Here is a 27,685-nt window from a genome sequence, read left to right as displayed (position 1 = left end):
AAGGTGCTTGACGAATATTGAGTGGAAGAGCGTTCCATAGGTAAGGGGAGATTAGTGAGAATGGTTTAAGACTGGAGAGATAAAAGGCGCAAAGATGATTTCAGAGTTTGGTTGGGAGTAAAGCCAGTTATTTATGATTTAAATAACTTCAATTAGAATAGCCCTTTAAAAAATGTTTGTTTTTTTGATGAATCAAGTAGAAAAAGTGTTGCCATATAAATTGTAGGTACTAGCACAGCATCGCTACTCCATGATGAAGTGCAGACCACCATGAAACATGTACTGTAGGTGCGCTGCTGTGCTGTTCTGTGAGAATGGGTTTGTACGGAGAGCGCTCTGCCAGAACTTAAAGTCCTCCAAGGAAAGAAAAAACTTGACATTTGGACGTCATTTCTGTTTCCGTTGGATTGAGGCCGGTTATGCTGCAGACGCCAGGACACCATATACCTTAGATCTTAGCGACTGCGACCAATTTAGAGGACAAAGGAAGATGAGTGCTCCTAATGGTTCTATTTCTGAGCTCATTTTAACCTTTATTTCTGTAAAGACACAAGTGTTTTTTGCTTATGAGTAAATATAAATGATCCTGTAGTTCACTATGGCAGTTCGCGCTTCTGTTCTAGATATGAATTAAATAACGTTGTGGTACCCTGCCTTGGCCTTAATGGAGCTTAGTAAATAAGGAATGAGTATCTTTTAGGCTCTAATTGTCTCCTTTACCTGTCATTTAGAAAAACAGCCCGTCCTAATAACGCCATGCTTTATACAGTAGTAAAACCTGGCTAACATCATGTTATTTGATTTCATATGAATACTGCGTTATAAATAATAGGCGTAAACTTACTGTAGGTTCACATCATGTTAAATTATGCATTTTAGTGAATCTAAACTAAATCCTTTGGACATGTGAGGTATGTGATGTATGAGTACTGCTTGTCTTTTAAATGTCCAGCTTCAAAGATCTCTTTCAAACAGCTAGCCATGCAACTATGTTGAACATTGTTCATGTTTTTTGGAGAAGGTTTAAAAAAAGCTGCAGTCATTCTAACAAAATATAATGGCTTTGCAATTCAACTTGTAATGTAAGCCCCTCGTTGGTGAAGGATGCTGCAACCTACTACAATAAAATTGAAGATAAAATAAAATAAATATAATTGAAAATTGTTAAAGTCTTGTACTACACTATATGTCATAACTAGATCTGCATGCATGCATTAAAGCGTGAAACGACATGCAACAACTTCTTTTATTTTCGTGTGTACAGTTGACAGAAAATAAAGCCAACGCTAATCAATATGGGGAAAAAAAATAAAAATAAAAAGGGACTAGCTCAGGTAAATGAGAGCAGGAAGGTAGCATGCCATGTATACGCTCAGTGTATAGCTCAGGTAAATGAGAGCAGGAAGGTAACATACCATGTATACGCTCAGTGTCTAGCTCAGGTAAATGAGAGCAGGAAGGTAGCATGCCATGTATACGCTCAGTGTATAGCTCAAGTAAATGAGAGCAGGAAGGTAGCATGCCATGTATACGCTCAGTGACTAGCTCAGGTAAATGAGAGCAGGAAGGTAGCATGCCATGTATACGCTCAGTGTCTAGCTCAGGTAAATGAGAGCAGGAAGGTAGCATGCCATGTATACGCTCAGTGTATAGCTCAGGTAAATGAGAGCAGGAAGGTAGCATGCCATGTATACGCTCAGTGACTAGCTCAGGTAAATGAGAGCAGGAAGGTAGCATGCCATGTATACGCTCAGTGTCTAGCTCAGGTAAATGAGAGCAGGAAGGTAGCATGCCATGTATACGCTCAGTGTATAGCTCAGGTAAATGAGGGCAGGAAGGTAGCATGCCATGTATACGCTCAGTGTATAGCTCAGGTAAATGAGAGCAGGAAGGTAGCATGCCATGTATACGCTCAGTGACTAGCTCAGGTAAATGAGAGCAGGAAGGTAGCATGCCATGTATACGCTCAGTGACTAGCTCAGGTAAATGAGAGCAGGAAGGTAGCATGCCATGTATACGCTCAGTGACTAGCTCAGGTAAATGAGAGCAGGAAGGTAGCATGCCATGTATACGCTCAGTGACTAGCTCAGGTAAATGAGAGCAGGAAGGTAGCATGCCATGTATACGCTCAGTGTCTAGCTCAGGTAAATGAGAGCAGGAAGGTAGCATGCCATGTATACGCTCAGTGTCTAGCTCAGGTAAATGAGAGCAGGAAGGTAGCATGCCATGTATACGCTCAGTGACTAGCTCAGGTAAATGAGAGCAGGAAGGTAGCATGCCATGTATACGCTCAGTGTATAGCTCAGGTAAATGAGAGCAGGAAGGTAGCATGCCATGTATACGCTCAGTGACTAGCTCAGGTAAATGAGAGCAGGAAGGAAGCATGCCATGTATACGCTCAGTGTATAGCTCAGGTAAATGAGAGCAGGAAGGTAGCATGCCATGTATACGCTCAGTGTATAGCTCAGGTAAATGAGAGCAGGAAGGTAGCATGCCATGTATACGCTCAGTGTCTAGCTCAGGTAAATGAGAGCAGGAAGGTAGCATGCCATGTATACGCTCAGTGTATAGCTCAGGTAAATGAGAGCAGGAAGGTAGCATGCCATGTATACGCTCAGTGTCTAGCTCAGGTAAATGAGAGCAGGAATGTAGCATGCCATGTATACGCTCAGTGTATAGCTCAGGTAAATGAGGGCAGGAAGGTAGCATGCCATGTATACGCTCAGTGACTAGCTCAGGTAAATGAAAGCAGGAAGGTAGCATGCCATGTATACACTCAGTGACTAGCTCAGGTAAATGAAAGCAGGAAGGTAGCATGCCATGTATACGCTCAGTGTATAGCTCAGGTAAATGAGAGCAGGAAGGTAGCATGCCATGTATACGCTCAGTGTATAGCTCAGGTAAATGAGAGCAGGAAGGTAGCATGCCATGTATACGCTCAGTGTCTAGCTCAGGTAAATGAGAGCAGGAAGGTAGCATGCCATGTATACGCTCAGTGACTAGCTCAGGTAAACGAGAGCAGGAAGGTACAGTAGCATGCCATGTATACGCTCAGTGACTAGCTCAGGTAAATGAGAGCAGGAAGGTAGCATGCCATGTATACGCTCAGTGTCTAGCTCAGGTAAATGAGAGCAGGAAGGTAGCATGCCATGTATACGCTCAGTGACTAGCTCAGGTAAATGAGAGCAGGAAGGTAGCATGCCATGTATACGCTCAGTGTCTAGCTCAGGTAAATGAGAGCAGGAAGGTAGCATGCCATGTATACGCTCAGTGTCTAGCTCAGGTAAATGAGAGCAGGAAGGTAGCATGCCATGTATACGCTCAGTGACTAGCTCAGGTAAATGAGAGCAGGAAGGTAGCATGCCATGTATACGCTCAGTGTATAGCTCAGGTAAATGAGAGCAGGAAGGTAGCATGCCATGTATACGCTCAGTGACTAGCTCAGGTAAATGAGAGCAGGAAGGAAGCATGCCATGTATACGCTCAGTGTATAGCTCAGGTAAATGAGAGCAGGAAGGTAGCATGCCATGTATACGCTCAGTGTATAGCTCAGGTAAATGAGAGCAGGAAGGTAGCATGCCATGTATACGCTCAGTGTCTAGCTCAGGTAAATGAGAGCAGGAAGGTAGCATGCCATGTATACGCTCAGTGTATAGCTCAGGTAAATGAGAGCAGGAAGGTAGCATGCCATGTATACGCTCAGTGTCTAGCTCAGGTAAATGAGAGCAGGAATGTAGCATGCCATGTATACGCTCAGTGTATAGCTCAGGTAAATGAGGGCAGGAAGGTAGCATGCCATGTATACGCTCAGTGACTAGCTCAGGTAAATGAAAGCAGGAAGGTAGCATGCCATGTATACGCTCAGTGACTAGCTCAGGTAAATGAAAGCAGGAAGGTAGCATGCCATCTATACGCTCAGTGTATAGCTCAGGTAAATGAGAGCAGGAAGGTAGCATGCCATGTATACGCTCAGTGTATAGCTCAGGTAAATGAGAGCAGGAAGGTAGCATGCCATGTATACGCTCAGTGTCTAGCTCAGGTAAATGAGAGCAGGAAGGTAGCATGCCATGTATACGCTCAGTGTCTAGCTGAGGTAAATGAGAGCAGGAAGGTAGCATGCCATGTATACGCTCAGTGTCTAGCTCAGGTAAATGAGAGCAGGAAGGTAGCATGCCATGTATACGCTCAGTGACTAGCTCAGGTAAATGAGAGCAGGAAGGTAGCATGCCATGTATACGCTCAGTGACTAGCTCAGGTAAATGAGAGCAGGAAGGTAGCATGCCATGTATACGCTCAGTGTCTAGCTCAGGTAAATGAGAGCAGGAAGGTAGCATGCCATGTATCATGGGCGTCCGCAGGGGGGGCAAGGGGGGGCGCTTGCCCCCCCCTGGATCCTCGCAGTCGCAGCATTAATTTAATAAAATATGCTGAGGGAGGAAGAGGCAGCTGAGCCGCGGCCCGGGATTGGATGGGAGGCGGGGCTAGCTGCAGCAGTCACGCAGGGGTGGGGGCCGCCACGTGCTCTCCCGCGCTGACCGCTGTAACTCCCCATCCGGACCGGCACCCAGACTCTCCCTCTGGCCCTGCTCCCTCCTGCACCCCGGCAGATGGCAGTGTGGCCGCATTATCGCATAAGGTAGGGAGTGGGACACGTGGGACCAGGGAGAGATGGCATGGAGATGCGGGGGAGAGACTGAGATTGGGGGGGCAATTTGGCAAAGAAGCTTGGGGGGGGGCGAGGGAGATTGGGGGTGTGGGGAGGTTGGGGGGGCAAAGAAGCTTGGGGGGGGCGAGGGAGATTGAGATGGGAGATGCAGGGGGGGGAGAGATGGGGAGATGCAGGGGGGGAGAGATGGGAGATGCAGGGGGGGGAGAGATGGGAGATGCAGGGGGGGGGGCGGGGGGAGAGATGGGAGATGCAGGGGGGGAGAGATGGGAGATGCAGGGGGGGGGGAGAGATGGGAGATGCAGAGGGGGTGGGAGAGATGGGAGATGCAGAGGGGGGGGAGAGATGGGAGATGCAGAGGGGGGGGAGAGATGGGAGATGCAGGGGGGGAGAGATGGGAGATGCAGAGGGGGGGGGAGAGATGTGAGATGCAGGGGGGGGAGAGATGTGAGATGACGGGGGGGGGAGAGAGATGTGAGATGCAGGGGGGGGAGAGATGGGAGATGACGGGGGGAGAGAGATGGGAGATGCAGAGGGGGGGGGGAGAGATGTGAGATGCAGGGGGGGAGAGATGGGAGATGCAGAGGGGGGAGAGATGTGAGATGCAGGGGGGGGGAGAGATGGGAGATGCAGGGGGGGGAGAGATGGGAGATGCAGGGGGGGAGAGAGATGGGAGATGCAGAGGGGGGAGAGATGGGAGATGCAGGGGGGGAGTGAGATGGGAGATGCAGGGGGGGGGAGAGAGATGGGAGATGCAGGGGGGGAGTGAGATGGGAGATGCAGGGGGGGGGAGAGAGATGGGAGATGCAGGGGGGGAGAGAGATGGGAGATGCAGAGGGGGGGAGAGATGGGAGATGCAGGGGGGGGAGAGATGGGAGATGCAGGGGGGGGAGAGATGGGAGATGCAGGGGGGGAGAGATGGGAGATGCAGGGGGGGAGAGAGATGGGAGATGCAGAGGGGGGAGAGATGGGAGATGCAGGGGGGGAGTGAGATGGGAGATGCAGGGGGGGGAGAGAGATGGGAGATGCAGGGGGGGAGAGATGGGAGATGCAGGGGGGGAGAGATGGGAGATGCAGGGGGGGAGAGAGATGGGAGATGCAGAGGGGGGGAGAGATGGGAGATGCAGGGGGGGAGAGATGGGAGATGCAGGGGGGGAGAGAGATGGGAGATGCAGAGGGGGGGGAGAGGTGGGAGATGCAGGGGGGGAGAGAGATGGGAGATGCAGAGGGGGGGAGAGAGATGGGAGATGCAGGGGGGGAGAGAGATGGGAGATGCAGAGGGGGGGAGAGATGGGAGATGCAGGGGGGGGAGAGATGGGAGATGCAGGGGGATGGGAGAGATGGGAGATGCAGAGGGGGGGGAGAGAGATGGGAGATGCAGGGGGGAGAGAGATGGGAGATGCAGAGGGGGGGGAGAGTGTGTGTATGAATAATGTGGTGCAACTGCATGCAATAGTGTTTTTTTAATATTTAATATTGCTTTATTAACCTTCAAGCTTTCTCAAATTTGCTTGAAAATGCACCATTTGCCCACTTTTTTTTCAAAATTTTCTCAGGGGGGGGGTAAGGTAGGGGGGGGGTAAGGTGGGGGGGGGGAGAAACCCCCCTTATGCTGGTCGTGCTCGCTCGCCACGGTGCACTCACCACCACCTTCACGCCGGGCACTGGCCGTTAAAATTATGCACCCCCCTGAAAAAATTTCTGCGGACGCCCATGCCATGTATACACTCCGTGTACATTCTAGAATAGAAGACTTTACAAATCTCTTATTCTCTCAAGTGAGATTACGGCTTGTTGAAAAGGTTAAGCCTTATGAGCAAGACTTTCTTGTTAACATCTCTGGAAAAAGGCTCAGTGAGAATTCACTATAATCCATAAGTACGAGAGCATGATTTTACAGGGCAAAGACATCATTATTTTGTATAGCTTCAAGGGCTACACCAGTCCTCCCAATGTTGCTTTTGTACAGACCTCGGCAAACCCGGACTGTCCCAGGCAAACAGGTCATTTGGTAGCTTTATTTTAGCAGGGGTGCCAAGATATCCCACAAGTCCTAATCTAATACTGAGTAGGGGAAGGGGGGGCGGTGGTGTACTACGGTTCACTCCCTCGCGTACTATAAAGTTCCAGTAACTCACTGCTGCTGTTAAATTCTTTCAGGTACCATCAACTTAAAAGGGTTACAAACAGATGGGAACTATCAGAGGCCGCAGTGCATGGCTTTCCTTTCCAATTTACTCAGGGTTCTGATCCTTTGGGGAAAGTACAATCCGATCCTCTTTCTTGACGCAATAACACGTAACATCCAAAGTTGATTAAAAAGGAAGACATGAACGGTATGCGTTATTCTAAACAACGCAGAAACCCAGAAGAATTAGTTTGGAATCACAATACCCTGCAGCCTCTATGATACTTGAGGGATTACCAACTGGCATAATAAAGCCAATATGTCTCAATTCAAACACAAAATAAGCATAGCTCAGACATTTCATTTTGGTCTACAGGCATACCCCGGTTTAAGGACACTCACTTTAAGTACACTCGCGAGTAAGTACATCTCGCTCAATAGGCAAACGCCAGCTCACGCATGCGCCTGTCAGTACGTCCTGAACAGGAACCCCCGGCTCCCTACCTGTACCGAAGCTGTGCGAAAGCGGGGAGACTATTGAGCCTGTTACACATGCGTTATTTACATCAGTTATGCACGTATATGACGATTGCAGTACAGTACATGCATCGATAAGTGGGGAAAAGGTAGTGCTTCACTTTAAGTACATTTTCGCTTTACATACATGCTCCAGTCCCATTGCGTACGTTAATGCGGGGTATGCCTGTATATTTATTAATTTAGGTATTTAAGTATATCTACACATGTATCACATCTGAATATTTCTTTTAAAATAACTAATAGAATGCCTTTAAACGATAAATGGCAGAAACAAAATATAGCATGTTATTACTTTGGTTGATGAATTACTTCGTGAAGCCAGCAAACATAGAAAAGCATTATTTTGTACTGTTTACACATACACGTACATATATACACATATATACATAATTCTTAGCTGCTCTTCATTTCTGAATAAGAATCTTTTACCGGCATGATGTTTTGGTGGAAAAATATTTGGGATAATTTCTGTCAATTTCAGAACTTTTATGCAAGTGAAAACTATTAACTAATGTATACAAATAGCGACACTGCACACGGTATGTAGTACAGCAGTTGGCTCCATAAGACGCGAGGCAGCTGTCGGCTAGCGGCATGTTTGCCCACGCTCTCTCACGATAAGTCATTTATTGGTTGGGGTGCTATGACATTTATTTTTTATCACTCTGTATAATATGTGTGTGTATTAAAGTAAAGCCTAACAAAACTGGTTTTTCATGCTTCAATGAATGAGCACACAAGCACTTTCTTCTCTAAATGATTGCTTCGTATTATTTAACTTATTTTCAACTAAAGTGGCCATAAATTTGGGTTATTAACTTCTAACTGCTGCGGCTTGGAAATGATGTATGTAGTAAAACAACGTTAGAAATGTAACTGTCATTATCATGAGTCGAATTAAATTATAGAAATACCCAACAATCCTTGTATTGGACTTTATTCATTGAGCTACAGTATGTAAAATATTACAATATAAAATGAAATAGTGACTAATGGTGCATTTACCCTCACTTGCAATTTTAAAAGAAAAATCAGATAAATGCACAGTGAGGGTTATTAAGTTATGATCGGGGCAAAATCGCTCAGAAACTCCCATAAAGTGTGAATGTGTGCCCGTCTTCTTTGGTAGTAGTTGCATCAATCTCTGCAGTACTTGTATCACTGCCCTTTTTATTAAAATTGGCTACAAGAAACTATGTATTTTACAATTTCTTGGTATTTAAATACTTCTTTTAAGATGTTTTCGTTTTCTTTATTACAATCAATTTTTAGAAATAATATGTCGAGCACAATTGTATAAATCAAACACGGAGCATGGAAGAACTAGAAGACCGTGTAAACATGGAAGAACTAGAAGATAGTGTGAACATGGAAAAACTAGAAGATAGTGTGAACATGGAAGAACTAGAAGACCGTGTAAACATGGAAGAACTAGAAGCGTGTGAACATGGAAGAACTAGAAGCGTGTAAACATGGAAGAACTAGAAGACTGTGTAAACATGGAAGAACTAGAAGACCGTGTAAACATGGAAGAATTAGAAGCGTGTAAACATGGAAGAACTAGAAGACCGTGTAAACATGGAAGAACTAGAAGACCGTGTAAACATGGAAAAACTAGAAGATAGTGTGAACATGGAAAAACTAGAAGATAGTGTGATACTCTACTCAAACCACCCTCAGCTGCCTCTCCTTCCTCCATCTCCGCTCAGGACTTTGCTGACTATTTTAAGGAAAAGGTGGAATCCATACGTCAGAACATCCCCTCTGTTTCTTCTTCCCATCCTACACCTCTTCCTAACTCTCCTCCTGCCTTCCTTGACTCTTTTTCCACTGTCTCAGAGGAGGATGTGTCGCTGTTGATCGCCACTTCTCCCTCTACCACTTGCGCTCTTGACCCCATTCCCTCCCATCTCCTAAAACCTCTTGCTCCTACTATAATCCCTACGCTCACACACATTTTTAACTCCTCCCTCTGCTCTGGAACCTTTCCATCCTCCTTCAAACATGCAACAGTCATACCATTACTCAAAAACAGCAAGCTTGACCCTACCTGTCTTTCTAACTATCGACCTGTCTCCCTCCTGCCTTTTGCCTCTAAACTCCTTGAACGTCTTGTATTCTCTCGCTTGCTCCATTTTCTCAACACCTATTCTCTCCTAGACCCTCTACAATCTGGCTTCCGCACTGCTCACTCCACGGAAACAGCCCTCACTAAAATAACTGACGACCTCCATGCTGCCAAAGACAGAGGTCATTACACTCTGCTCATATTACTCGACCTCTCTGCAGCATTTGACACCGTGGACCACCCTCTTCTCCTTCACATTCTCCATACTCTTGGTATTCGGAACAAAGCTCTATCCTGGATCTCATCCTACCTCTCCCATCGTACTTTCAGTGTCTCTTCTGCTAACACCTCCTCCTCCTCTATTGATCTCTCTGTGGGGGTACCCCAGGGCTCTGTCCTGGGACCTCTTCTCTTTTCTCTGTACACACTCTCTCTAGGTGACCTAATAACATCTTTTGGGTTTAAATATCACCTCTATGCTGACGACACACAAATATACTTTTCAACACCTGACCTTACACCTGCTATACAGACCAAAGTTTCTGAATGTCTCTCTGTTATATCATCCTGGATGGCCCTCCGTCGCCTTAAACTCAACATGGCTAAAACAGAGCTCCTCATACTACCTCCCAAACCTGGCCCTACTACCTCCTTCCACATTACTGTTGGAACTACGATCATCCACCCAGTAGCCCAAGCACGCTGCCTAGGGGTCACACTCGACTCCTCTCTCACATTCGCCCCTCACATTCAAAACATTTCTAAAACCAGTCGCTTTTTCCTCCGCAATATAACAAAGATAAGCCCTTTCCTCTGTTGCTCGACTGCTAAAACTCTGACTCAGGCCCTCATTCTCTCCCGTCTTGATTACTGTAACCTCCTGCTGTCCGGCCTTCCTGCCTCTCACCTGTCTCCCCTACAATCTATCCTAAATGCTGCTGCCAGAATCACTCTACTCTTTCCTAGATCTGTCTCAGCATCTCCCCTCCTGAAATCCCTCTCCTGGCTTCCAGTCAGGTCCCGCGTCTCACACTCCATTCTTCTCCTCGCTTTTAAAGCTTTACACTCTTCTGCCCCTCCTTGCATCTCAGCCCTAATTTCTCGCTGTGCACCATCCCGACTCTTGCGTTCTGCTCAAGGATGTCTTCTTTCTACCCCCTTTTTATCTAAAGCCCTCTCCCGCCTTAAACCTTTTTCACTGACTGCCCCACACCTCTGGAATGCCTTTCCCCTCAGTACCCGACTAGCACCCTCTCTATCCACCTTTAAGACCCACCTTAAGACACACTTGCTTAAAGAAGCATACGAATAGCACTGTGAACATTCTGAACAAATGATACATAAAGCTTGGCCCCCTGCAGACGCACTTACCAGAACTCCCTCCTCCTGTCTCTGTATGTTCTCCCTACCTACCAATTAGATTGTAAGCTCCTCGGGGCAGGGACTCCTCTTCCTTAATGTTATGTTTGTCTAAAGCACTTATTCCCATGATCTGTTATTTATATTATCTGTTATTTATTCGATTACCACATGTATTACTACTGTGAAGCGCTATGTATATTAATGGCGCTATATAAATAAAGACATACAATACAATACAACATGGAAGAACTAGAAGATAGTGTGAACATGGAAGAACTAGAAGCGTGTAAACATGGAAAAATTAGAAGATAGTGTAAACATGGAAAAACTAGAAGATAGTGTGAACATGGAAAAACTAGAAGATAGTGTGAACATGGAAGAACTAGAAGCGTGTAAACATGGAAAAACTAGAAGATAGTGTGAACATGGAAGAACTAGAAGCGTGTAAACATGGAAGAACTAGAAGCGTGTGAACATGGAAGAACTAGAAGCGTGTGAACATGGAAGAACTAGAAGCGTGTGAACATGGAAGAATTAGAAGCGTGTGAACATGGAAGAACTAGAAGCGTGTGAACATGGAAGAACTAGAAGCGTGTGAACATGGAAGAACTAGAAGCGTGTGAACATGGAAGAACTAGAAGCGTGTGAACATGGAAGAACTAGAAGCGTGTGAACATGGAAGAATTAGAAGCGTGTGAACATGGAAGAACTAGAAGCGTGTGAACATGGAAGAACTAGAAGCGTGTGAACATGGAAGAATTAGAAGCGTGTGAACATGGAATAATTAGAAGCGTGTGAACATGGAAGAACTAGAAGCGTGTGAACATGGAAGAACTAGAAGCGTGTGAAGATGGAAGAACTAGAAGCGTGTGAACATGGAAGAACTAGAAGCGTGTAAACATGGAAGAACTAGAAGCGTGTCAACATGGAAGAACTAGAAGACAATGCCAACATGGAAGAACTAGAATATCATGTAAACATGGAATAACTAGAAGACAGTGTCAGCATGGAAAGGTAGCTGCAGTTGTGCCTCAATTAGAGCATATACATTGCCTTTCAAAATGATATTACATACTAATATATGTCATCTATTGAAAATGATAGGCAAACAGAAAGGAATATCAATAAAAAGATAAATACATTTTAAAGTCTGCCATACACAATATAAAAAGACATAGGTTAACACAGATTCCCAGCAAGCTCAAACTCCCACACCCACCACAAAGTGAATATATATTTATGTCAACCAGAGCGCTATTGAGCGTTGGGCACCCCCCGTCTCTCACAATATAAAAAGATGCTGAAGAAAATATATAACTTTACGTGAGAAATAAAATAATCTAGGTTATGAGATTATGGTAATCATATGATTATTTATGATGTACAAACATATTCAATAGTGCTGTACAATGGGATGTAAAGAAAATAAAACTATAATGGAGGAGGAAGAAGAAGGACCCTCTCAAACGAATTTACAATCTAAAAAAAAACATGGGCTTAATTGGTATGATTCTCATTCTCATTATTAGAATCATGGGAAGCAAGAGATTTATTTTTCTGATGGTGGCAACAGATAGGGCAAACACAGCAATAAAATACAAACTTTCATAACAAACTACCCTTTCCCTGCCTAATGTGAACTATTGTGACCTATTCCAAGAAAACCTTACTCTGTATCAAAACCTCCATGTGAAATGTATGAGATTGCAGTACTCATGCTTAAAGGGGTTGTCCTATGTACAGTAGCTCAAGCACATAAACAAGTAAATAATTCAATGTAATAAAAATCAGTTACTTTATTTTGTTTAAAAAAAAAAAAAAAAAAACATTTTTGTTATTGAAACTCCGAAGTGGCCATTCAGGCAATTTGAAAATAGCTACTTCAGAGTATGTAGAATTACCCCCCTATGTGTATAGACCCTACGCTTTTTATTTTATGATGTAGGACTTCAGAGATCTGTTCATGGATACTTTTAGATTGGGGGTTGGAAAAGAAGCCAGCCACTTCTTGCATTGTTAAGAGTTTTTTAATTCAGTGTTTGTAATATAAATTCTAAGCAGACACAATGTGCTTAATATCTTTAAGTGTTCCTCTTTGCATTTAGGTTTCTCCTTTAGAGTACTGCATCTTGAAACATGTCACTTCTAATGGTTTAATTTGTTCCCCCTGGGACTGTATGTTTAAAGTAATAATGTAATTTTAAAGTGCTAAACTAGTCGTATATTCTAATAGGAGAAGTCCCTACAAATTCTATTTCTTTATGTATGTGTTCTGCCCGGATGTGTTAAGAATTTCAGTAGTAGTATAATAAATGAAATGACACAACCAATCTCAATTAAGGCATTAAAATGCCACCTTATGCCTAAGTAAACCATTATACAGTACAAGGACTGCCCCATGCAGCATTCTGCAGCAGAATGCTTGCAGCAGATTATTAAATATGAACCTTTTTAAAGCCGAAAAGCACGTGGCTTTGCATATATTTCATGGCTTCTCTGGCACCGAGTAGGTAAAACACAAATTGCTCTTCCCCCCATCTCTATTGAGTGATCTGTAATTTTTCCTGCAATGAAAAGTATGCAGGGCGGGTTCATGTGTTACCCTGCAGGTCCAGAAACGTGTGTTCTCCACATCAACGTGATTTATTCTCATTAACAATACACAATATTCTGACCAATTTTAGTTTTGTCGCTTAGATGGTTTAAGACACTGGTTTCACAATAAGAAACTTTATTACATGTGTTACCGTTAATGAATTTGTTCAACATAAGTGGTTAACAAAAGAACTCATGTTTGCTTTAATAGGCAGCCCTCGGAGTTACGTATTAAAATGTATGAATTCTCTACCGCATTGTGCTTTAAACAATGGTATTATCAAATGCAACCAGTGAGAAGATTAAAGTTCTCCCAGCAGATTAAGTACAAATTATCTGTCCTCCTGTTTCAGCATCATTTGTTCATTTATCACATAACGTCTAGTATTTCTGGTCAGTGTCAATATGCTCCGCATCCTTGCAGTTAACAGATGTCTTCTCTTGTCGAATGAATTACTTTAAGTCTCACGCACTGCTGGCCGCAGATGTGTCACTATAGCAACATCATTAATTTCAGATCTTACCGGAAACATGCACTCCAATCAAACCTAATTATACCACGTTGCTTTCTTGTCCCACAATAAGGAAACTATAATGCAATTATTGGGATACTTCATTTTCCATTCTGCGGTGGCAAATGAGAGAACCGCTGTGATGGACGCTTCATGTCAAAAAGCTTATTGATGGAGCACAATCCCAATTTACAATCATACAAAGGACTACCTTGCAATTATTTTAGTAATGTAATGCTCCTTAGACTCAACAACTAATTCTTAATCATTTTGGCTGAGGCCTGGATTTTTCTTTAATGGATATTCAGTTTTCTCTTTCTTTATTTGAACAGGAAAAAAAGTATATTTAATGGTCTTAGTACTTTGAAAAAACGTAGCCCATGTTTCAGACTTTTCAGTGTGTGTGTGTGTGTGTGTGTGTGTGTGTGTGTGTGTGTGTGTGTGTGTGTGTGTGTGTGTGTGTGTCTGTGTGTGTGTGTCTGCGTGCGTGTGTAATAAATCCTTTTTCCTGATGGGGCAGGATGCAGCATATAGTATTTGTTTTGCGATGCACTGTAGGTCACTAGAGCAAAGTAGGGACGAAACACATATGCAGGCATATTAACGATGCGCATCTCTGCCTTAAGGGAACTGAAGAGAAAAACGGGGAGTTTCTTGTTTTCATATCCATTGCTTAGAACTGAGAAGAAAATTCCCTTGGCCATTATTTTATGAAAACACTAAAATCGGCATTGTCAATTGTCAACGTAACTCGCAACCAACAATTTCCAGAAAATAAATGTCAGGAACCATTTGTGTGCCTGAGGGGCCTGCGGGATCAGAGTACCGCAGCCCATCCGGCACATCGCGATCACGTGACCGCTCTTCGGAGTGATCAGTGATGCCGCGAAGGGAAGAGAAGGGCGTCCCCCCTCCTCTTTCACTCCTGCTCTGGACAGGTGGCACTCTGTGCTCCATAAGAACACAGAACACCATCTCCCCATGAAACTGTAGTGGCTACATCATGGGGCCCCTAAGAGTGCCAGACCCCATGATGTGATGGCTACAACATAACACACTCAAAGGGTTAAAGCAGCAGACCGCGCCGATCAAGGTTATTTTTTGGGGCATATTTATTTTAGATTTACTTTAAAGCAGCAATCCACCCCAGAAGCCTGTATGAGTTTAAACTAGAGATTAAGAAAACAATGTTTGGGTAACAGAAGAAAAGAGCAGGAAATGTGCACAACATGATATCAGTTGCATAGTTTGATATATGTTGCAAAGTTTTATTCTAAAGTTAAAAGTGGAAGAAACAAGCTCTCAAAATATATTTTGCCTACCTTTGTTTGCTGTAACAAGATGGATTTGCCATTTTAAATGTATGTAACATTCAAAATGATTTTACATATTGTTTGTGTGCTTTCATATAAAAGGTTTAAGCAGCAGTTCAAGCAATATCCTACGTGTGTTTTTTTTAAATAAATCAGGTCTGTACTATGAGAAAACACTTGTAGCATTTAAAAAAAATGTTTTAAAGACATTTTTAATGTTTCTAATGTAGGAAGCATTTCCAAGGTGACAGCCCCCTTCCCCTTCTGAAAGGCTCTGGCTCTTGAGCCCCGCCCTCCCTCTAGCAGTGCACCAATTGTATCCAGTAACTGCCTAGTCAATCATATTCCAGGACTGCATTGCCCACAGTGCTGCGCAAGAACTGAATTAAATAACCCGAGCAAGAAATCGATTACAGGAGAACGAATCGATCTGCAGCTTAGCAAAATCACTTGTCAGTGTTCAGATTGTATTGATGCACATATTAAATGGGGACAAATTAAAATTAAAAAACGACAGCTTGAAAATCTTTATTAAAAACATGAAAGGTAAAATACATTTTTCATGTTTTTCCAGTAATATATATTATTTCTTTTGGTGAATTGTGGTGGCAACTACCAAATTTGATGAAAAGTAGTACAGACGCAATCAAATATTTAAATGTTAAAGCTGAAATCAACACTTGCCAGAAATATATAACTTAAAAAAAAAATGTACACCTGGCGTAGTTGGGATGCTATATCCTGATGTACAGTTGTACGAAATTGGGAATCAGTCTTTAGAAGACCAAAGGTTCAGAAGATAATGTAATATTGATGGGGTTGTAAGGTTAACATTGGCAGACAGGTCATGCATCAGGGAACCTCCAGTTTGGGACAAGGTAAATACAAACTACTGAGTTTGTTGAATTGCTACTGTAGCTGAATAATTCTGTATGTGAATAATGTATTATCTACACTCATGCAGTAAAATTGCACAGGAACCTTCAAATAAGTAATACTAATGTACTTTAATACTGCTGTAATACTGTTACTGTATGTTTTCGAAAACAAATGTGTATCATTATCAAAAATGTAACCACTTCCCTTCTGCTCAACAAAAAAAAAGACAATTACTCACAAAACTTATAAGAAATACATATGTAGGTATTAGTTACCTGTTTTATCTGTAAGTAAATACACCAAACGTCCCAACTCCTCTGGAATGGTGCTGGTCCGTACCACTGTTCCCGGAATGTTCTCATCTCTCATGATCATCCACCCATATGCAGCTTTACCCATGTCCAGGTTCACTCGTAAACTGAGTATAAATTATTAGTCATTTCATTGATATTTAAGGGTGTTCTGATTGTATAAAACAGACCAACTTTAAAACCCTTTTGAAAAGTATGCATATAAATATATGTCTCTGATTTACTTTCCAATATACAGAGTATGTGTGCTTACTTTCTTACTGTGCTCCCCATTATGAAATATAACCTATAAAAATACCACTTATCAGGACATTCACATGTCTCAGACTGGTCCACAACCCTGCCTTTTCCCATAATCACTCAACATACAATGCTTCCACTGCAGTCAGGGATTCTGGGAAATGACATACAAATGAGCACTCCCAGTGTGTCACTTATTGCTTCTTATCCTTTGAACATGGATCCTTATAAGCTTATGCCTGCCGTTTTACACAACTTTTACAGAAAAGCCTTGCGTATCATAACTTGTTTTGTGTAATTGTTTTCTGTTGCATATGGAATTCTAAAAATGTTTTAAGGACAGTAAGAATACCAGTATATTTACAGACTATGGTATTCGTATCACTACAAACACTGATCAATTCTAATTACCAGCAGAAACAGTCTTTAATTCTTGGTTTCAGTAAATGTAAGTTGGATGGTTATTTTGTAACTTGGTTAAAAATAATAACTGGATGATACTGGCTACTAAATTGCAGTCCAAACCAACATGCAAAGGATTATGGGGTGTTTTTTTGTTTGTTGTTTTTTTAACTTTCAACCATATTTGATAAATGTTGTTTAGAATTAGGAGAACATCTCTAATAGATGGGTGCACCTAAATAGCAAATGTGCCAAATATGCTCAGTATTGCACTGATTTTAATCTTGGTTCAAATTCACACATTTTCAAGAATTAGGCACATTAATGGATAAAAATGTATCAAACAATCGTTTGTCTTCACATTCTGAATTCACTCATTTAGGTATGTAATATACTTGGAAAGTAACTGTTGTTCATGGTGTCATCAAAATAATAGCCTGTCAGGAAATCCCAGGGAGGCCAACCTTGATATAATGTAGGCCGGGAGGGTCTATATCAGCTTCCAATTACATCACACTTAGAAACCTGATCCCTAAGTAATCTCCATTATCATTAATACTACTGCATAGTTAACAACAATATATGTTGCATTTGACAGTTGCACATCTTGCCTGGCAGAGATACCCAAGTATCATATCCAAAAAAGGAAAATAATAAGAAAATATAAATAAAGGAATAGAACTCAAATGATTGTTTAGGCTTGATGAGGCTGAGAGAAGATACAGAGGCCCATATTCACAAAGCCGTCTTCTGCGCATTCAAGTCAATAGGTTGTATGGTATCTTCCAGCACCAGAAGGTGTCTCGTGGTAGAGGACTGCCAAGTAAATATTGACCACCAGTCTTGCAGCTAAAGCTACAGTGCTGCCCGAGAAGAAACCATTTCCAAATCTAGAGTTTCCAATCCCTGCAACCCAAGTTTCCTGAATGACTTCGTAGACTTTTGTCTCTTCTAATAAAGTAACATCATTCTACAGGGCTAATACTGTAATTTGCAGTGACTTTACAGAAAGCTCATGGTCACTTTGATTCACCAGGATTTCCAGCTAGCAGGCCATAGCAGGTAAGGTACTTATTGCAGTGTTTAAAGTAATATCAGTTTTCTCTGGAACTGGGGGATATACAGTTAAGTAATTCAGTAGTTAGAAAAATGGATGCCAGAGGGTGAAATTATTTTAAATATAATTTATATAGATATGGTTCCATCGATGAAATTAATATACACATATTGCTTTATTTTAACCATACCTTACAATGGTAGCATGTCCTTATAAATGCATTCATGCTATCAAAAGGATTAGATATCCTGATTAGACCAGTAAGATGAACATTACACAAAAAATACAACAGTATTGCTTTCTTCCTTCAAGAATCAGCAGATTTGTTGGCACTTTCTCCCTCAGCTTCCTGATAAGATCAATTTTCTTCACAATGTGAGCCAAGTATATATTTCAAAAAATGCAACATTCAGTGAAATTAGACATCTCTGTTTTTCTTTGGTTCAAACACCTACCTTATGGGGATGATGTAGGAGAAAAGGAGGAGAAACCGAAACAGGTAGCGATACCAAGGGCCAACAAATCCCTGCAAGGTTACCATGACAATAGAGAGTGCAACAAGAGCCAAAAATAATGCTTTGGTCAACTGATTCAGCTCAAGGTCCAACATGCCCACCTAAGCAAAGGATGACACGAGAAGAAAAACACATGGTTTTGTTACTTGGGGTCAAAACATTTGCACGTTAAATTCTGTCAAAACACATTAACGAAATGTTACATCACATACATACATACACACATATATATATATATATATATATATATATATATATATATATATATATATATATATACATACACACATATATATATACATACACATATATATATATATACACACACACACACACACACACACACACATATATATATATATATACATATATACACACACACACACACACACATATATATATATATATATATACACATATATATACATATACACACACACACACATACTGTACACACACACATATATATATATATATATATATATACATACACACATATACATATATATATATATATATACACACACACACCTATAGACCCAATAGTATAATAGATATAATTAGCTTCTGTCAAGAATTTCATCGGTTACTACATTGAAAGACAACACTTTAGTCAAGTATAGGCATTTAGATCCCATCAAAAATATTAAAAAGAAAGGCTTCTTGGCTCATTATAATTTCTCAAGTTTAATTGCACAATTTACAGCTTTTTTTGCAGATAAAGGGAGCATAATATGTTACAGCACATAGGCCTAGGTTCACTAAACTAAAATATGCGTTAACAGAAAACAACACCCTATATACTGTAAGACTGAGCCCATCACATAACTCGGAGTTGTCAGTACAGTGAGGACGGTGCTCCTGATATGAAGGAAAGAAGGACATCAAGAAAAGTTTTATTTTGCATGCAATTACAGTAGCCAGATGGGATAACTCTTCAAATCACTGAGAATCTGTGGCTTTAAGAATGATTGAAGATGGACCCTTATTTCTCGAGGATGGTACCAGTACCTGGATACGGCCACATTTGAGTCTGTTGAGTTGTTTCTTTGTCTACCCTCTCCCCCCCCCCCCCACCCCCATCTTCTTTTTTCTCTTATCAGCCATCAAGAGGCGAACATCATATTATTTTTTTATCACTATTGGATTACTTTGTGGGAATGCTTATTTTATAATTATGCCTCTGCCCATAGGATTAATGTTGTAGATTAGTTCCTGGGGCTCCACTAACCTGAACATAATGAGAGACCACTCAGTAGATGGGGTGTTTTTTTTTATTATTTATTCACCTCTTTGATACTGCTCCTAATGGGGACCTAGGTACAATAGCTTCTCCAGCATTCACTTCATATATTTTGCAATTAATGCTTTCATGTATTTTTTTTTTTAAAACCTGCGTGCATTTTGCATTTGTAGCATGACCTACTGCTCTTTTAGCCATCTCCCGTTGATAAGGCTGCAAGTCCTTCCTATAGATGAGGGGGAAAGGGAGGGTTTGGTGTGTTGGGGTAGGTTCACTGTGGTGGGTGGTTAGGCCCCCCATGGGGAGAGTGGTAGAGGTTACGCGCCTTGTTTACTATAGTGGTTAGAAAAGCATTGCCAAGCAATGCCTTACTAGTCTCTTTTGTATGCAAGGGGGATAGGTAGTCAATTATTTGGTATTTTATAGACCCTTATTAGATCCAGTGAGCCGCTTGCCATGGGTTTTCCAAGTCTAGCTGGCCGATAGGGCTACTAAACAGATTTAACGTTTTTAGTTAGGTATTTATTTGTAGGGTGTTTGCATCGCTAGCGGTAAAACTCCTATTTCTAGCCGTGAACACTTATTTTATCCATTGAGCTAATTATCGCATAGCTGACCCAATTTTAATATTGCACCTAGTAAATGATTAACTCATAGTGATTAAGGCAATATTGTGCATTATTGTTTCAATGGCGGCTGCTCCCGTTGGTGCATCGTGTGTCCTCCACATCAACGCGCGAGCGGTAGCAATAACGGCTGCTACATCTGTAGGAATTCCCAAAGCACTACATCCCTGGTCTGATAAATATATTTCTTTATCATATCAAGTTTATACATTTTTGGAATCTGAATATAGCAGATGGCAACGTTTCCCTTATTCTTGAGCTTACTTGAAAATACACTGCCAACACCTATACTATACTTGGTCCTGAAATTTCAAGCGTGGTAATGATTTGGGGAATTGAAAAACATTTATTACAAAATATCTGTTGACTAAAAAAAAATCTATGACTACAAGGGCATGTCCAAAGCTTTTACTGTTACAGCTCTTGCAAGTCAAATATTAGGGCAATATGTACAACTGTCACAAAATCAAAATTGAGATCATACCAATGAATTTATAGCAACGTGTGAGGTTGGTGGGGGAAGTTCCTCTTTTTGCATTACAAATGGAGCAGTAGATGTTGTGGGGGAAATACAGCAGGAGTTATTGGGATTTGGGGGTGCTTGGGATGAGAGAACATAAAGGATTAAGAAGTACTGTACCAAGAAAAAGTAATTTTTTTTTTTTTTAACAATTAATGAAAAGAGTAAATTAGTTGGGCTAAATGACCCTTAAAGTGATCAATTAATGTACTTCTATATTATGCACTATTCACATACATATTTAAAGCATTTTCTAGTTAAAAATGACTTCTTGACCAGGAACATATTGGTTCGCCTGCCCTTTTTTTGGGATGTTGCAAAAGCGGTTATTAGGAAAGAAATGATCTCCAAAGTCTCTGATCTACAACAGCAAAAAAACAGGCATATTCCAGATTTGTACGACTCAATCAAGAGTTATTCAGGGCATTTACTATATTAAAATGGGAACTAAACACACACAATCTATTTTTTTATACTTCTAAGAAAAAACAGTTGGAACGTCTCCTTAACGAGACAGATTCCCAAAATTATGGTCTCCTCAGGGCCAGGTTTCATAGGATTTGGAGCTTGGGCTGGTAATTTATCTCCTAATTCTGTCAAAAGCAGGTCTCCCTACTGTATTTCCTTCATCACCGCTGTCTCAGACTTTGAATTTGTTAGGGCATCTAACGCCTCTGATATTGCAAATATTTTGGTTAAGGTTTATTCTGAGCTCTACAGTCAGGATCCCATCACTGACTTAATTCTAAAAAAATACAAAAAAAAAAGGAAAAATTCAGAACAATCCTGAATATACCATGTTCATTAAAGTTCGAAGCTGAAAGACTAAAACCACATCTCCCTAAAATCATACTCACAGGTCCAACAGGCTTTGTCACAGGGCAGAATGCAGTGTTTAGTATCTGCAGGATTCTTTCTGCAGTATTGTGCTTCTTCTCCAATAATGTAGAGATTAAATCGTTGGCTAAGAAATGCCCAGCTTGTACAACTAGCCTGGACTAGTGAAAAAAAAAAGTTGATATGGTTGTTTGGGATTATAAATATTGCAATAGGGCTCTTACTAGTTTTGGTCAGCAAGGTCCGTATATTCAAGCAATTAAAACTATTTATAATAGCCCATCAGCTACATTACTGGTTCCAGCCACTTCCCTCACTCCTCTGTATAGAGGTCGTGCCAGGGTTGCCCTCATTCACCCTTTTATTTGATACGGCCATCAAACCACTAGTTTTGGCCCCTAAACTTTGTTATCCAGAAAAGTGGTTAATATTTGTTCCAGTTGGCATTGTAAGCAGATGACCTTTTATTATTTGTTTCTAGACATGTTTATATTCCAATTATTATGAAGGGTATCAAGGATTTCTTTTTCTGGGTATAAGGTTAACTTTCTAAAATGTTGGGGTCATCTGAAAAAGATGACCTCCTCAAAGCTACTATGTTTTTTTATAAGTTACCTCTAATTAAATCAAGAATTTTTAAATACTGACCATGTCAAATCTCAATAATTTTATCTTAATTATAAACCAGTAATTAATAGAATAGCTGAAGAGTTGTGAGAATGGGTGAGGTTACCTTTTTTCTCGTATGGGCACTGCATCACTTATTAAAATGGTTTCTCACCCAAACCGTACTTATTTCAGATGCTTTCATTCATGTTGAGGTAAGTCAGTATTTCTTTTATTAATAAAATCTGTTCAACATTTTTTAGGAATAATAAGAAACCTATTATTTTTACTATCTTTTATATGTATGGTGTCGACATTTTACACAGCGCAGTACAATGTGGGTGCGATGACAATTATATGGTATGAAATCTGGGAGGAGAGGAGTGAAGACACAAGCATGTGTGAGTTTCATAGCAAGTGTTTGGCTATTAACAGCAGGACTCTAAATATGTGGTTTTAGGATGAAAGTAAAAGAAATGAGTCAGCAGAGTGTTGGATAGGCCTAAAACTAAAAGCAGGTTGCAGTAGTCCAGTTGGGATATAATGAGTGCGTGAGCAAGAATTTTGGTGGATTGTTCCATGAGGAATGGAATTTAGGATCTGACTGGGTCAAAAGATGGGGAAGGCTTGAATTTGTAATTATTTCAATCTGGTTTTGCTTATGTATTATTCTAAAAACTCGATTTTTGACACATTGTTTTTTTTTTTTAAATCCTTTTCTAGAACCACAATTTCCCTCCCAAATGATCCGTCCTTATATTGCGCTTTAACCACCGCTCTACCTCAGCGGATAAAACACCATTATTTGCTACAGTAGTCTGTTAAAGCTTGGGTCAAAGGTAGATGTATTTTAAAGACTCCTCTCAACATCTCGCTTTATTTGCCTATTCAGGGGAAGCATTATTTCCCTTTTGGGGATACGAGGGCACCATTCATATTATGGAAGATAAAAAGAATTAGACTTATTAGACACATTCTCTATTCTCCTTTCAATTGAAAAGATATTTCACATCCCTGCTAAAAATATTTAAACCTTTTTATACAATTAAAACACTACCGTATATATCTTTTCTCAAGAGAAAGTCCTCTAAATTATTAGCCGACTACCATTTGGAATCCTTTCTGCTTCTCACTATGTCCATGACATTCTCCACTTGGCTGATCACTGATCCCTTGGCTAAGTTTTGGGCACACAGTTTATTTACTTCACTTCTTGAAAGTTGGAAGGAGGGATGTGTTTTAAATACTGTAATATCACTCTTGTGGGTAGGTGAAATGAACCAACTAACTGCAATTTACTGGCCACCTCCTTTAGAGAATTGTAATTCAAGATCTAACACAGTCTACATTTCCCCTCTATACAGGAGTATATTTTCGAATAATTTCGCTTCTCAATGTCAGAAGTTTAAGAGTGAGGCGGACAATCTTTTGCATAGTTTATGGGGCTTCAGCAAAATAAAAATATAGGTACAGGGTTTTATTTTAAACCTGCGACCTTACAAATATCTATTTTCCTTTGAGTCATATAACCATGATTTTAGGTAGCTTTAATCAGTGAAAGAAGATATTTCCCTATATTCCTGTAATTATGCATACAGCTTTTCTGGCATTAAAAAAATGATACTGCTAACGGATTCGATTGATAAAAATGTAACCACCTTATCTGATCACTATTCATTTTCTGGTATCAATGGATTATCTTCCTTTTCTGGAGGATGGTGACCTTTTTTTTTGTTTATGTTTGGTATGCATGGCTTAAAATGGCACTGGGTCACTAGTGTTTATTGATGATGTGACAGAAGACAGAAGCAGCCGGATGAATTCTGAAGTGTATAGGGATATATTGTCTGCTCAGATTCAGCCAAATTCAGCGAAGTTGATTGGATAGCGCTTCACTTTACAGATGGACAATGACCCAAAACATACTGGGAAAACAACCCAGGAGTTTTTTAAGGCAAAGAAGTGGAATATTCTGCAATGGCCGAGTCAATCACCTGATCTCAACCCTATCAAGCATGCATTTCACTTGCTGAAGACCAAACTTAAGGAAGAAAGACCCACGAACAAACAACAACTGAAGACAGCTGCAGTAAAGGCCTGGCAAAGCATCATAAAGGAGGAAACCCAGTGTTTGGTGATGTCCATACGTTCCAGACTTCAAGCAGTCATTGCATGCAAAGGATTCTCGACAAAGTATTAAAAATGAACATTTTATTTATGATTGAGTTAATTTGTTCAATTACATTTGAGCCCCTGAAATAAGGGGACTGTGTATGAAAATGGTTGCAATTCCTAAACGTTTCATACGATATTTTTGTTCAACCCCTTGAATTAAAGCTGAAAGTCTGCACTTCTATTGCATCTCGGTTGTTTCATTTCAAATCCATTGTGGTGTCATACCGAGCCAAAATTATGAAAATTGTGTCAGTGTCCAATTATTTCCGGAGCTAACTGTATATCTGTGTTTTATATATCAATGTATTGTTAGATAGGATGAACTGTTTGTATTGTTTTGTTAGGCCCGTTATAAGAACAAACCTTATAAGAAAATATAATTAGTACAACCGTGTAATTGTTATGTTTTGTTGCTGTTCTAATAAATTGCTGTTTATTTGATTGAAGCCTCTCTATGGTGTCAATAACCCTCATAAACCAGGGTATGCATGTGTGGGTGTGTATCCTATTGGAACACATATCTACACATCTATATTCTTGTCTGGATAAGGATAGGCATTATCGGTAACAAATGGGAGCCAAATCATACATGTTAGGGTCACTGATGTTAAATGGGCACATATATATATACATATATATATATATATATATATATATATTTAAACATACAAAAGGAGTTTCCTTACCAGGCAGACCAGGAGTCCAAGACCACGCAGCAAGAAACGAGACAGCACTCAGAGTAGATATCAAATAAAGATGTATTGAAAAAAAGGGCACATACAACCGACGTTTCGGTCCTTAAACTGTTTAAGGACCGAAACATCGGTTGTATGTGCCCTTTTTTTCAATACATCTTTATTTGATATCTACTCTGAGTGCTGTCTCGTTTCTTGCTGCGTGGTCTTGGACTCCTGGTCTGCCTGGTAAGGAAACTCCTTTTGTATTCATTGTTATATGGGACAAGCACCAGTTTTCAACCTTTATTGCGAGTGACATCTGCTTTTGTATATATTTAAACATATATATTTAAACCCCTTGTCAATACAATTGCTTATCGTATAAAGAAAATAATCACCCTAGAAAACAGCAATCCGCGCTAATCATAACTCTGTGCCCAGGACATACTTGAAAACGAGAGATAACTCTTCTTGGTAAAACATTTGTATAAATAAATAAATAAATGTAAAATCCTTTCATTACAGACCAACATGGTGGTTTAGAAACCCCATACTAAGGTTTATAAAATCTCTATCTGAATAAAGTCAAATCTGGCAATAAATAGTAGAGATTTAGGCCCAACAGGAAACTATGCTACACTTTCATAATCACTTAATAAATATTGCCCTGTTAAAGCAACATTCCCCACCACTCACATTTTTTTTTTTTTTTAATAATTTGATTGGGTGTGTCCTCAACAGGTGATGAAGTGTGCTCTTCCCAGCTCTGGGGACCTCACTATTTCTGTAGAAATTCAGAATGGCCATCGGTTCAGACCATCCACCGTGGGCTAATAGAAAGACATGACATAATTTGGCCATTTAGATTTTTATTTTTTTTTATTTTAATTATTATTATTATTCTTGGCAAATTCAAAAGTAAAGATTTTGGTAGAAAACTGTGTGTCCCTGGAGCTGAGAATAACACAGTTCAGCTTCAAAATATGGAGAGATTACGGCTTTAAAATAGCGTTCTATGTCCCATGTGAATATCACATAGAAACGAATGGCTCCGCTTTGATAGCAGGAGTAAAGTGGAACTGTGCTTTTTCCTCCTGTTCTGGTACTGTGACTGGGTTTATGGTTCCGGCTTTTTGATGAGAAGAGCTGTTCATTAACGCCCCACATCCACAACAAAATTACAAATATCCCCCACACCCAAAACACAAGACAAAATATGACAAAACAACTGAATCAAACAAAACAAATGTGGATAGAAGTAATAGAACGTAAAGTTACTGACATGCAGAATACCAGGCTCTTCTTTTTACCGCTCAGGCAGCACAGAGTTTGCAATATCCATCATTCACTAAAATGTCAAGGTTTTTGTTTTTTTAATTGTTCAATTGTACATTTTACATTTGTTTTAAATGTACAGGATTCTTTTCATGCTGCGATACCTTTTCAGAGTCCAACAAGAGATTTTTTTCATAAGATATAATCGTGTACTGGTATTTTTTTTCATGTGTAACTCACAAGAGAGACCTGTGAGTTTTTCATACTGTAGATCTGTATAGACAACAGCTCAACCCCGTTATAACGCAATCCGCTACAACGCGAATCCGCTTATAACGCGATGCAGGCGTGGCTCCCAATTTTCGTATTTATGAATACTTTACAACACGATTATTGGTATCTTAAATACTTTATTGTACAATGCATACAATTGTACATTATTTCTAACGCGATCCACTTATAACGAGATGCGATTCTTTGGACCCCAAGCACAGCGTTATAAGAGGGTTGAGCTGTATTTACATCTATGAAGAACTTGATAGTTCATGAAAAGTTATGCCAGCCTGCAACACGTCGATACTTCTTCAACATGGCTACAGGAACATTGCACTACATAGAATGATAAACAATTGCCACATATTGTGGTACTGTAGGCGTAATATGTAAATTCACTGGTTGGTTTATAAGACATGAGTAAAGTGTGGGAAAATTATGTCAACAAGAGCTTCCCTGTTATTGAGACCTATTTATCTCCATAAACTTTTCCTGCAAAACCAGCAAAACATAACATTCCAGTAGATAAAGGGACATTTTCAAAAGGAATTATATTGAAATAGCTCTGAAAAATTCCAACACTCTTGCTTGTGTACGGGCTGCCCCTTCCCTTGAGAACGGAGCAGTTCAGGACCACAGTGGCTGATTTATCAGCTGCATTTAAAAAGCAGCTCAACGAGGACAAATATCTGGCAATTTCCGCTGCTTCAACTACTACATAGTTTATGCTTGAATTATTGAGAAAAATAGGTTTTTGGATTAAAATGAAGAAAAATTAAGCCGGGGAAGTAGAGCATGTTTCAAAGCCCAGATCTTTTTGCGTTGACAAAGGCGTTTCAGGCCTCGCTGAGGATCAGATGAAGTC

The 27,685-nt window shown here is 40.5% G+C and overlaps 1 protein-coding gene across 1 annotated transcript in view; it reads right to left on the bottom strand.

Moving 5' to 3' along the window:
- Positions 1-27,685, bottom strand: part of ATP9B (ATPase phospholipid transporting 9B (putative)) — a 283,427-nt gene that overhangs the window by 76,010 nt on the left and 179,732 nt on the right. The window contains exons 12-13 of the mRNA XM_075588537.1: positions 18,529-18,689; positions 16,339-16,481 (exon numbers count right to left, since the gene is read on the bottom strand). Coding sequence (XP_075444652.1) covers positions 16,339-16,481; positions 18,529-18,689 — 304 coding nt within the window. The remainder of the gene's footprint in view (positions 1-16,338; positions 16,482-18,528; positions 18,690-27,685) is intronic.

Source organism: Ascaphus truei, chromosome 2 (assembly GCF_040206685.1).
Source record: "Ascaphus truei isolate aAscTru1 chromosome 2, aAscTru1.hap1, whole genome shotgun sequence".
NCBI classification, from domain to species: domain Eukaryota; kingdom Metazoa; phylum Chordata; class Amphibia; order Anura; family Ascaphidae; genus Ascaphus; species Ascaphus truei.
This window is presented reverse-complemented; position numbering and strand designations above follow the sequence as displayed.